The 12,855-nt window shown below is 33.1% G+C and overlaps 2 protein-coding genes across 2 annotated transcripts; both read left to right on the forward strand.

Moving 5' to 3' along the window:
- Nucleotides 1–2,247: 2,247 nt before the first annotated feature.
- Nucleotides 2,248–3,582, forward strand: LOC135149760 (ATP sulfurylase 1, chloroplastic). The gene is made up of 4 exons (XM_064085595.1): nt 2,248–2,403; nt 2,654–2,914; nt 2,997–3,083; nt 3,217–3,582. Exons 1-4 carry the CDS (start codon nt 2,275–2,277, stop codon nt 3,352–3,354), a joined length of 615 nt encoding a protein of 204 aa, XP_063941665.1. The 5' UTR covers nt 2,248–2,274; the 3' UTR covers nt 3,355–3,582.
- A 1,940-nt stretch (nt 3,583–5,522) lies between these two features.
- Nucleotides 5,523–12,606, forward strand: LOC108207789 (leucine-rich repeat extensin-like protein 5). The gene is made up of 2 exons (XM_064085401.1): nt 5,523–5,656; nt 11,712–12,606. The coding sequence occupies exon 2, from the start codon at nt 11,722–11,724 to the stop codon at nt 12,307–12,309; it is 588 nt and encodes a 195-aa protein (XP_063941471.1). The 5' UTR covers nt 5,523–5,656; nt 11,712–11,721; the 3' UTR covers nt 12,310–12,606.
- The last annotated feature ends 249 nt before the right edge of the window (nt 12,607–12,855 follow it).

Genomic DNA, 12,855 nt, shown 5'->3' on the forward strand with positions numbered 1-12,855 from the left:
TCTCGAAAGAGAATGTTGAGTTGATATCATTATTTTTTATTATTTAATATATTTAATAACTTGAAAGAATCTTAACTTGAAAGAATCTAATGCAGGAAATGAGTATGTTTCAAAGGTGTTGGGTCTGACACTCTAAAAAAGCGCCCCATCTCTCTCCCTCAAAACCCTAGCCTCCATTAAAGATTTTTGAGGGGGGCTTACATCGGTTTCACCGATGGGAAAACCTATTTCTTTTTTCTATTTTTTTTTTGTTTTGAAATCTTATTTTCCATTCAATAAGTTCCCAATTTATTTGGGTTTTGTTAGTCTCTCCTTCTTGTGAGTGTTGATTTATTTTGTTTTGGTGTGTTTTGATGTTCTCCATGACCGAGGTTATAGAATAGTATGATTTTCATGGGTTTGATTCAGGTTTGAATGTTATTATGGGATCACATTTATGGTCGATTAGAACATTCAGGTGAAAACCAATCGGATGGAAACAAGTACTCACTCCGTCCCTTTTTACATGTCCATTTTGACTTTTGACCAGTCAAATTGACTATATATTGACTGAATTAAGTAACCCATTTCATTAAACTCTAATCTATTTTTATAAGTCGAACAAGGAGTAAGAACCCTTTTTCAGATATTATTATTCAGTTTCATTGTCAAGCTATGCTATTAATCATATACACATTAATTCAAAGGCAGGAAAAATGTTACTATAACCTTGAACTTGGTTAAACACGTTTCGACTCTACAATTATTAATGTGTAAAGACACCGAAAGTACAATAGTTTTTATATAGTAATGTGCCAAATGTTATGTAATAATGTGGTGTAAGATCGAAAACGTGTTAAACGAATAAATTGAACAATAATTTGTAAACCAAATTATAATCGGATAATATATTTATACAAAATGGCAGATCAATATTTAAGCGGCATTTGCCAACCATCATTATTTGTGTAATTCCGTTGCCAATAAAATAAACAAATGTTATGAAAACCTCGGTACATCGCTATTTAGAAGCTCCTGTTTAGATTTGTGTGTCTAGTTTTTCTATGTCCAACTCTCTAGCGCCAGGTTACACATAACTCCATATATGTGGTACTAATTAGAAAGATCATATGCATTTTAGTTATTTATTTGATGGTAAAGTCCTAACATACTACATTCCTTCAAACAGTCTTGGTATGATATTTTTTTTCATTGGAACCCGCAGTCGCTATCCTTCGGTGCACATTAGGAGCGGTAAAAAACAGGGGAGATGGGGTCATTTGTTTATAAAAATATAATATTTTTTAAAAAAGTTGTAAGCATACAATTTTTTAAACAAAATTATAAAAATACGAATGTTATATTTACAATTATATTTGTAACGGCTAGCAACCATATATGCCACTATAAATATAATTTTAAAAAAAATATATTAAAAATTACATTTAATTGCATAATAAATTACAAGTTGTTTGCAAGAGTCAAAAAATGAGTGTTCCTGAAAAACCAATACTAATATTACAAAATTAATCAGAAAATCAACTAAAAATATTAATTAAAAACAAATCATAAAATCAAACTTAAAATAACCAGCAAAACGACTTCTTCCATGTCTCTATTTTCTTTTTCCATCTCTTTTCCTTTGTCTCTCTCCATGTCTGGATCCCGATATCATCCGGTAATGTTGGTGTTTTCACGACTTACTTGAATGATGATCCTTCACAGAGTTGGGCAATAACGAAGATGGCAAAGGTAAACCATGACCGATGTTTTCAGTCGGTGACCGCAATTCTCCTCTCCCTCAAGACCAGTTTTTCTTCCTTACTCGAGATCATACTTAAATAATTTATTACTTTTCCGAATAAATTATTTAAAATCTTTGAAAAATAATAAATCCTTCATTATTCTTGACTAGCTTATAATACATGCTATACACGGGTAATTTATGACGTTTGTGATTTTATTCCTACATTTTTAATAACTCATAAGTCAGTAGTAAATCAAAATTATTTAAATATATATTTTAAACTCACATCATATCACATTAAATCACGTTAAATATCAAATCATAATTCTAAATCGGGCTCTTTAAAACACGAATTTAATCTCAATTATTCATTCTTTATAATCTCCTCCATCCACCCTCCCTTGACCCGTTTCTCTAAAATTAAAAATCAAATATGTGCTGGATTTTTGAACTAATTTAAGATTCTAGTAATAAAATACTTCATTTAGACAACAATGGGATATCGGTATAGAAAATGTAATCCTGTGCACAATGGTCATGCTTTGCTCATGACTGACACACGTCGCAGACTTCTTGATATGGGGTACAAAAATCCAATCCTGTTGCTTCATCCATTGGGAGGCTTCACAAAAGCCGATGATGTCCCACTTAGCTGGCGAATGAAGCAACATGAGAAGGTTTGTCAATCATTTAGATTTGTTCTTCATCTTAATGTTATACCCTTCTCCAAGAAACTCCTTCCTTTGAAATCATGCACTCCTATGCTTTTCAAATAAATTCTTACGAGTACAATTTTAGTAATTAATTTCAGTTAAATGGAGTAAATATTTAATTTTAGGTTAGAACCAGGTACCGGGCATCTTGCAGGATTTAGCTATTACTTTAAAGCACCCTGTGCACTCATCCAGTTTGGTAATGCTCGTTTAGGTGCTTGAAGATGGTGTACTTGATCCAGAGACTACTGTGGTTTCAATATTTCCTTCTCCCATGCATTATGCTGGTCCAACTGAGGTGCAGTGGCATGCAAAGGCACGAATCAATGCCGGTGCGAACTTCTACATTGTTGGTCGTGACCCTGCTGGTATGGGCCATCCTTTGGAAGATAGAGATTTATATGATGCTGACCATGGAAAGAAGGTATTGAGCATGGCGCCCGGGCTGGAACGGCTAAATATCCTTCCTTTCAAGGTATGCACATCTTATCTGCTAAATAGCTATATATTTTCCAGTGTAGAGTATGCCACTTATATATCATTCATGATGATTGCAGGTTGCAGCATATGATAAAACCCAGAGTAAGATGGCATTCTTTGATCCTTCCAGGGCACAGGACTTCCTCTTTATCTCGGGTACCAAGGTATTACTATTTTCAAAGAATAGTGACCAACGTTTTCTGTTGATGTTTGGAAGATTGCTTATAGTGTGTCCATGCCTGTATTATTTTGCTATTTTATTGTTTATATTCTTATATGGTTGATTGCGGTTTACAGATGCGAACTCTTGCGAAGAACAGAGAAAATCCTCCTGATGGATTTATGTGTCCAGGTGGTTGGCAAGTGTTAGTGGATTACTATGACAGTTTGGCACTTGCAGGATCTGGTAAAGTATCCGAACCAGTACCAGCTTAATGGTGTGAAAATGTTGCCATATGTGTGAAATATTCCCGACATGGCTTTTTCTCATGCAATATATTTAGTGAATAACAAGAGGCACTTTGAAGGAAATAAATAGACCTTGCCTCTGTCTGTAATTATGAACATGGTTTGCCGGAATGTTGTACTCTAGTGTGCTATGTGCAGACTTGCAGGAATGTAACATATTGTTGATTATTGAAAATTACATATAAAATTGTGATATACTGCGTTGTAGATTGTATATATAATATTATTTCAATTATATATCTCAGAGTATATGAAGTTTATTTTTTGAGTCGAGACATAATATTTTCACTCCCTTCAAGATCATCGATATGTGTTTTCTTTAGTAATGTTTCAGGGGACCTTACTCCACTTCTGCATGTGTTAAATTCAGAAAGATGCAGCTGGTATGATTTTCTTTTAATATCATTTTGTGAATATAATGATTTTTCTTACATGATTTACATGATTTAAAGTTATTGCGAATGGAATGTATGTGCCTTATTATGACTTACCTGCTCATATAACATGTCATTAGAAAATAAGGGTGGCCATGCTTAGTCTGTCTGTCCTAGGAAGAATAGGTTGTATTTTGGCATTATCTGTACATATACGAAACATTTGAAATATTGTGTCACTAGAATCGCTTTCAGAACTTCCATAAGACTCGATTCACATTGAAGACTGTCTGGGACGGATCTAGTGAGGAGCGCGGCACACAACAGATATATCTCGACTGCTAAATTACAGTCAGGGAAGATCCAATTACAGATTATTCTTTAATAGTGTATGTGTATCATGCATATTAAATAATAGTTCATGGTAATTTTCCAAGAGATGATATATTTACCATAATTTTAATACATATTTATGCAATCATTACAAGTATTTCAAAAAATGAAAATTCAGCCAAAGTTACAGTTCAAAAACTGTGGCGCTGTTTGCAGAAAATGCCACAAAACAGAAGATAATGAAAGGGAATTCTGGAAAACAAGAAACAGTAGACAAATCCTTTAGGAACACTGGAAGCCTGGCGGAGTTTGAATGTCACAAACGTTAAGAAGCAAGCCGAGTGATATAGGAATGTTAAGATTAGATCCCAGAACATTAGCTTTAATCGCAGTGCATAGACAAACAGCTGACTCTACCTCCACAAGTCCTCCAAATAGTCTACAACATGGCTTCTTTGGTGCAGTTCCAGCTCTGACGCCTAGTAGACCACCAAGAACCTTAGTGCATGCCCCAAATCTGATTGCATTTCTGGGGCATGTGCCTGATTTTCGTGAGTTGGGGAATGCAAGCGGAGGACTTACTGGAGGTAGTTCTGGAGTGCCAGGCGCGGACCTGGGACTTGAAGGAAGTGGAAAGCGGGGAGGTAGCTTAGGAGGATTTGAATTTGACATAGGAGGTGAGTTTGAGTTGCGGTCATGATGCTTATGTTTATGTTTTGATGAATGTTTTGGAGGACTCTCACAGTCAGAGCTACTTGCTACCAATCCCAAAAAGAGAAGGTTGAAAAACAGAAAAAGAAATAATGGAAGGCTAGACTTTGAACTCATTTTCAAAGGCTTTGCAAGAAATAACAAGGGAGGTAAGGGTCTAAGGATACATTGGCTACTGATGCTGCTTGGATATATATAGTGCGCATGGGTAGAACTAAAACTGAATATTCTGGAAAAATGACAACATGTAAAGGTGTTTAGACAATGTACAGCACTGTATTGCATTTCCATATTAGCATCAAATTTAACGACTACTGCATGTTGGTTTTTTAGACTAGAAGCGACTTTATGTTGAATTACAGCAGGTCCTGTCTCATTTTGAGCTAATTCTTTAATGTAGCTGCAATGAATAGAGGCTCCCTTTGACCAGTTTGTTCAACCAATTTTCAAAACTAACGAGTTTTTTTTCGAGTTTTCAAAACTAACCAGTCTAATTCATATGAAAAATGGCGACCCAAACCAAAAAATTATAACAGAATTGGGCGTCCTTTCAAGGGGCGACCCAAACTAAACAAAATTCTAGTAAGGGTCGCCGTTTGAAATGGCGTCCCAAGCGGAGTTCAACTGACGTGGCCGGCCCTGTCACGGGCGGCCACGTGTGCCCTACTATAGTTTAAAACAGCCGCAGCCGAAATAGCAAGAGGGGCAGAAAAACAAAGTGAAGTGCGGCGGGCGGTAGGAGGAAGAGAAGAAAAGAGAGAGGGTAGCCGAAAAGAGAAGAAAGGGGAGGAGAAGGTCGCCATTTCAAGCTTCATCAACACATTCAAATCCCGATTAACATTAATTTTAAGGTATTTTCTTGATTCTATCTCGAAAATAGTGTATATATATGTATGTATAATGCTTTGATTTTAATTAATTTCTTGTCTTATATTCGGTATTAAATTTTGAAATTTGAAATAGTTTAATAATTTTTAGATTTATGTTTGAAATTAAAGGTACGTTTTAGGATTTCTTTAGGATTTATATTTAGGCTAACTTCATGATTTTAACATTTTGTGGTTGAAAATTAATAAATTAATGTTCGAAAATAGTCATATAGGTGGTAATATAGGAAAACCGAAACTCAAAATATTATTATAATTCGATTTAATATATTAAAAGCATAATTTAAAACGTAAAATAGAAATATTAATATATTTGGAATTAATATTACTATATTAAAATCTAAAGTGAAAAAATTACCAAAAACAATTGGAAAATAATATAGATATATTAATATAATATTCGAATTATTAAATTATAAGCATATATAAATAAATCGAAGAAAAAACATATAACATTTTTGAATTAATATATAGATATAATATTCGAATTAATATATAAATATAATATTAAAATTAATATATTAAAAAAAATTAGATATAATATTCGAATTAAATTTTGAATTAGATATATTAAAAATTAGACAAACATATAATATTCGAATATTCAAAAATATATTAAAAATTAGAAAATAGAAAATATATTAAATTTTCAATTAGATATATTAAAAATTAGAAATATTAGATATATTAAAATTAGAAAAATTAAAAAATTGAAAATATATTAAATTCACAATTTTATTACTAGCTATGTAATTACAACATTATTAATTAGATACTTACTAAAACTTGAATTAAATATATATATATATATATATATATATATATATATATATATATATATATATATATATAATTACCTTTTAAATTATACTCCAATATGAGCTTAAATATTTAAATATTACAATCTATAATATTATATTATATCATTACATAATATAATAATATAAAATATAATATCACAAATAATGTATAAGAATAGATAATTAATGATTTAAAAAAAAAATAGGCTAGGGTCGCCCGTGTAAAACAATATCATTATATGATTTTTTATATTAAATCATTATATAATATAATATTATAAAATATAATAATATAAATAATATATAAGAATTTTCCGATTATTGAATTTTTTTTTAAAAAATAAGTCAGGGTCGCCCTTTGGGAGGGCGCCCCATATGGGCATTATGGGTGGCCCTTTGAAAGGGCGCCCCTTACTGGGATTTTGTTTTGGTTTGGGTCGCCATTTTTCGAATGAATTAGACTGGTTGGTTTTGAAAACTCGAAAAAAAACTGTTTGTTTTTGAAAAGTGGTCGAACAAATTAGTTATAAATGAAAGGGAGCCAATGAATAGAGGCATTCCGAATCGCCGGAGCATTGCGAGAATCTCCTAGTTAGCTCTTAAATATAATATAAATTATATAATTCTTTACCCTTCTTCCTATAATTATCTCATTCCTACATGATACATCTTGGACTGTTGGTAATCTTTACAAATCTGTGAAATGTTTTAGGATATGGATAATCACAATTCATCTGATGTATTCAACTTGTTATTTGTACGTTGTTATTAAAATTATTGAAAATAAGAGGGAGTTACAAGGAGTATTTATATGAATCGTATTATATTTTAACATTTTCTTCAACTCGAAAGCATATATTTAGGTCAAAAGTGGATCACAAGCACTCTTTTTTAGGATATAATTAAATTTATCTTTTGTGCTATGATAAACCATGACAATATTAGAAATTGTGGTCGTTGAATACGAGTCTTTATAGGATTGAAGCCATTCATCAAATTACTTTATAGTATTAATATAAGGGGTATGATTTTTCTGTTTTTAATATTATTTGTTTATTAAATTCTTTCAAGTTATTAAATATATTAAATAATAGAAAATAAAGACATCAACACTACATTCTCTCAACACTACATTCTCTATCGAGATTATATATTTAAAAATATATAATTATCGTATCTTTTCATATATTTTACCATTCTAAATAGTAAAAAGTATTAAAATAATATTTTTATTTATTAGAATTAACAACAAAAAATTTGAAACATGTTTTTATCAATGCTTTTATTTCCTTGTTTGGCCTCATTCAATCTTTACAAAATGTCAGGAGAGATAGGGGGTGGCAAAATCCGACACGACCCGAAACCGACTCGAAAAAATACGAATTATGTAACATCTGGGATTATCCGTGTAATTATTTGAATGATTAATGAATATTATATGAATTTTATGTGAATTTTGTGAATTAATTGGTTCCTGTCATATTAATTTTAGTTAAGTATTTCTGATTAAATTTGAGGAATATCAATTTTTATATGCTTAGTACAAAATATAGTTTATTTAGATATGTTCATATCGATTTATGTATTGTCAGATGATTTTATATTTGATTTATGGATTTAATTATGTATATTTTAATTAATTATTAATTATTTTGATTTCTTCGAAAACCGTCAACCTACAACGGTACCGAGATTTTACTTCCCGAAAATTTCAACAAAATTCACCTTTAGCTTAATTTGAACATTCCGGACATTTTTCATGTTTTGACTTTTTCGATCCGGAGTACGGTTTGTTCCGGAGTCGGTCCGGCGGAGTTTTTCGGTATTAGATAATTATCTAGTTGTCTCGATAAACGTGAAACACAATATTTTATTCTCATCCTTATCTTGTAATAATGACGGTGGGACCCGCGTATTAATGACGGATTAAAAGCCCCGTTTGATGATTATCTCGAAAACCGGTACCGATTGGACCCGTTTTATTAGTATAAAGCTATTAAACAGTGTATTTTCCTGCCATATATGATCCAAAGGGGTATTAATTATTCTTAAGTATAAATATACTTAACTGTACTTTATTTTATTACGAAAATCATAAAACCAGTTAAAACCGAGAAATTCCCGAGAGAGTTCTTCGTGTTCTTGAGATTCAAACGAGGATTTGGACGCGTTATCGTACTCAGATTTTGGTGTTCAAGGGCTCAAATTGAAGGTTTTAACAAGTAGAATCATAATCTAGCATCAAAATCAGTGCAGCAACATCAGGTGGGTATGGATTTTGAGATTTAAATTCGAACTAAATAGGCTTAAATTAGGGCTTTTTGATTTTGAAGTTGTTTGTGTGATTTGATGATTGTATGTTGTAGATGATGTTCTCCTGATCATTTTGGTATATTATATGCATGATTTGGAGGTCGGTAACATAGTTAATTTTAGGTTTAAAGTTCGAAATTGGAAATTAGGGTTCTAAATCGCGATGAATGTTCTCAATTGAAATTTGGGGCTTTCTGATTCTGGAGGTAGAAGGGAAATTGGATGATACCATCATGTTGGTTGTGATTCCAGGAACTTGTACATACCTTCATATTGTAGCTGAGGTTCGTGAATCGAACGAATCGATTTAAAGAAAACTCGCCGGCGACGGCGAGTTTCTTCGATCGATTACGGTCGATTCCGGCCGTTTCTGGTGAAGGTGATTGCAGGAATGAGTTGGGGAGGCTGGGTACTCCCTATCTGGAGCATTTGGTGGCCGTTGGTGGCCGATTTCGCCGTCTCCGGCGACTGGGGTGACGGCGGCGGCAAAAGTGCCGTTTAGTCACCCAAGTTTCGGAGATGGTGAAGTTTCCACACTGTAGTTTCATGTCTTACTTTTCAAACCTTGAAGTTTCCAAAACTTTCAATTCAAACCCTGGACTTTTAAAAAGTTTTAAAAATGATTTTTTGATTTAAATTTAATTTCGAAAATCATTTATTTTAATTTCAAAAATTGTTTTTAAATATTTATTAATTCAAAAATAAATCTGATTTAATTATTAATTAATTTTAATTAGTAATTAATTATTATAATTAGTCAATTAATTTAATTATTAATTGATTAATTGTTTTAATTAATTATTAATTGATTTTAATTGATTTATTAATTAGATTTAATTATTTTAAATTATTTTAAATGATTTTAAAATTCCGAAAAATAGTTTCGAGCTTTAAAATATTATTTTAAAATATGATTGAAGCTCGTTAATTGTTTTCCAATGATTTCGGACTTGATTTCGAGTATCCAAAAGTGATTAATTATTTATAAAATGATTCTTTAACCCGTTTTAATTCCGAAAAATGTTTAAAGATTCATAATAAATACCAGAAAAATCCGTTTGACTTCAAACTTCTTTTGAAAAATATATGGTATTAAATATTTTATGTGATATGTGCTATGTGCTATCTAATTGACATGTTATGTGTCTACGTGATTAATATAAAATTATTTTTGGCATATCTTTTGATCCGTAAATCGGATTTGGGTGAAACGAAGGGTAGATAGAAGCCCGTTTCGAATGTAAGATGATGAGAATAGTATGAGATCACCTATTGATAATTAGTTGTGATGATTAGCAGAGAAGCGAGGCGTAATAAAGGGAAAAGCAACTGGATATAGAATAGTATATCGAGCAGGAGCGATTGAAATTTGAAATCGTCAGTATAAGGCAAGTTTCCTTGATACTTTCCTTCAATTATATAGATATGATTCCTGATGTGATTGCTTTGTGAGCATTCTAATTCACTCATAACACTTATTGAGCCTTATCCTGAATTGTTTGATTCATTGATTCCTGAACCATCAATCAGATTCCTTAAATACCACTTGAACTATTCATTCATTGATACTTGAACTACTAATTTGATTCTTTGATACCTATTTTGAAACCTTATTCAATTGTAAACCTTCAGACCTTGGGATTTTTGAATAAATACCATATAAACCCCATTCCAATGTTTTGGCACACCCTTGACATCCCAACCAATTGACTGGAAGTCAATTCTATCTGGAATACCATACACCTTACAATTTTTATTCCTTTTCAGTAACCTAATTTCTTTGAATTTGAAAACACCCTTTGACATGTGAATCCTTTCCCAAAACTAGAAACCTTATTTAATACAAACCACGACTATTGTTATACCTGAAATCTGGATATGCTATATCTGATCCATTGACTCGTGGAATTATTCCTGATTCTTATTTTGGAATATTTTGAAGATGCTCCTGAATTGCATTCTGTTTCTGCTTCAAAATTTCATCATGTTATTATTAATTCTGTTTATTGAAATATGTTGCTGCTTATCCTGATTCCTAATAGAATTGGATAGTTTTTTTTTCTGAAATGGACCAAATGAATGGTCAGACCAGATGAGTGGTCGCTTTAGGCCAATGTGTGCCTTGGATCCAGTAAACGAGCATGGCGGGGCCTGCTCGGGGTTAGTGTCTGACTGATCAGCAGCCTAACCTTTGGTTTTAAAAAAAAAATAAAATTTAATATCCAATTCTAATTGAAAATCTAAAAAGAAACCTTGATATTGAGATTGACTCTCTTAAATACTGATTTCCATCATCTTTTGATAAATGTTTACATGGATATTGTTATGCTTGCTGAGCTTGTTAGCTCACTCTTGCGAAACTCTATGTTCTTTCCAGTGAAAGCAGAGAAGGTTGGTAGCGATGATCCTCAGGCTAGTGGTAAAGCCAGGATTCCAGGCTGAGAGACAGAGGAAGCTATCAGCAGCACTTGGCTTATTATATATGTACTAGTTTGAGTTTCGAGATAAGAATATTATGTAAGCTTGTAAGAATTGAATTTATATTTTGGGATTTGGGTTTGTAATAACTAAAGTTATGTTGTGGCTTGTTTTATACTTTAACCTGTTGCGATCCATGGACAGTTAAGGGTCACTGCACATATTATATTATTAATTACAGGTTTATGTTATGGTGTGGACCCAAACTTCTGACCCGGGTTTGGAGGGGGCCACAGGTTGGTATCAGAGCGACAGGTTTAAGTCAATGAAACAAGCCTAGATTGTTAGGTTGGGTAGAAGATTAGGACTAGAAATGAGTGATAGGTAGATAGAACGTTGAGAGGTTGAGGATAATTCGTAATAGATTTAGGGTTGATGTTGGTAGTGGATACAGATTCTTATACATGTTTGTTTATGTTGATTCTCAGACTATCAGACATGTCAGGCCCCAGTACCCCGGTTCATTCTGATCATTCAGAGTCGACAGTTGAGGGACTTCCACCCCGTCCAGGAGTTGTACCAGTATCTTCACCCAGGGCACTTACACCCCCACCTGTAGCTGGACCTTCACGTCCACCTGGATACCCTCGTAGTGGACAGACCCCTATTGCAGCTGTACCGCTTAGGGCTATACCCCCACCTGCACCTGAGATGCCCCCACCTGCTCCTCTTGTACGACCTCCTATCCGTGGACCTCCACCAGAGCATGAGTCTTCTGGGTTTTCAGGTGTTGGACCCTCTTATACGTGTTTCCCTCTTTCAGTACCCTATCACTACTATCAGGCACTTTTGATGGAGAGAGAGGAGCTGTTGGGCCAGATTAGAGAGTTGACACAGACGATGAGGGATTTAGATCCTAACAGGGGAGAGAGACAGTTGAGAAAGGATATCTTTGTTTTCCGGAGGATTGCAGCAGCGAGACTACATGGAGCCACTTCGGAGTTTGGTACCCCTAGGGATATTGTAGTTTGGGCTAATTGGGTCCTGGAGCAGCTGGAGATTCTCGGAGGACCAGACTTTCCATAGGTCTGGAGTGTATTAGATGTTGGAGATGATCCGTACTATAGTGAGTAGTGTGTATGATGCAGCATAGTGAGTAGTTGTATCAGGTCAGCAGATTTTGACATGTACATATAGACTAGCGGAGCTGGCCAGATGATGGGTATGTTGTGATGGTCATCAGCCGATTTTGACATGTATATATAGACTAGCTGAGTTGACTAGATAGCCTTGTTGTTGCTGTTGTTGTACTTTACTTTTGATAAAGCGCTTGACGCTTGTATCTCCAGCACTGACTTATATATATCAGCATCTTTTACTTTACAGTCTTGTTCTTTACTTTATCGCACTTGCTTTACTTTACTTTACTTTCAGTACCGATCATAAACTCTTGTGATAATATTGCAACTTTTCCTTTATTTCTTTACATTCTGTAAAGAAGCATGCAATTTATTTAGTTAAACAATCTCAAAAATGTTTTCAAAAATGTATAAATCTGTTTTCTTAAAAACCTTCTATAAAAGAGAATTTGATTTAAAATGACTAAGTAAATTGTTTCTTCTTTACAGAATG

This window comes from Daucus carota, chromosome 9, assembly GCF_001625215.2.
Source record: "Daucus carota subsp. sativus chromosome 9, DH1 v3.0, whole genome shotgun sequence".
Lineage (NCBI taxonomy): Eukaryota > Viridiplantae > Streptophyta > Magnoliopsida > Apiales > Apiaceae > Daucus > Daucus carota.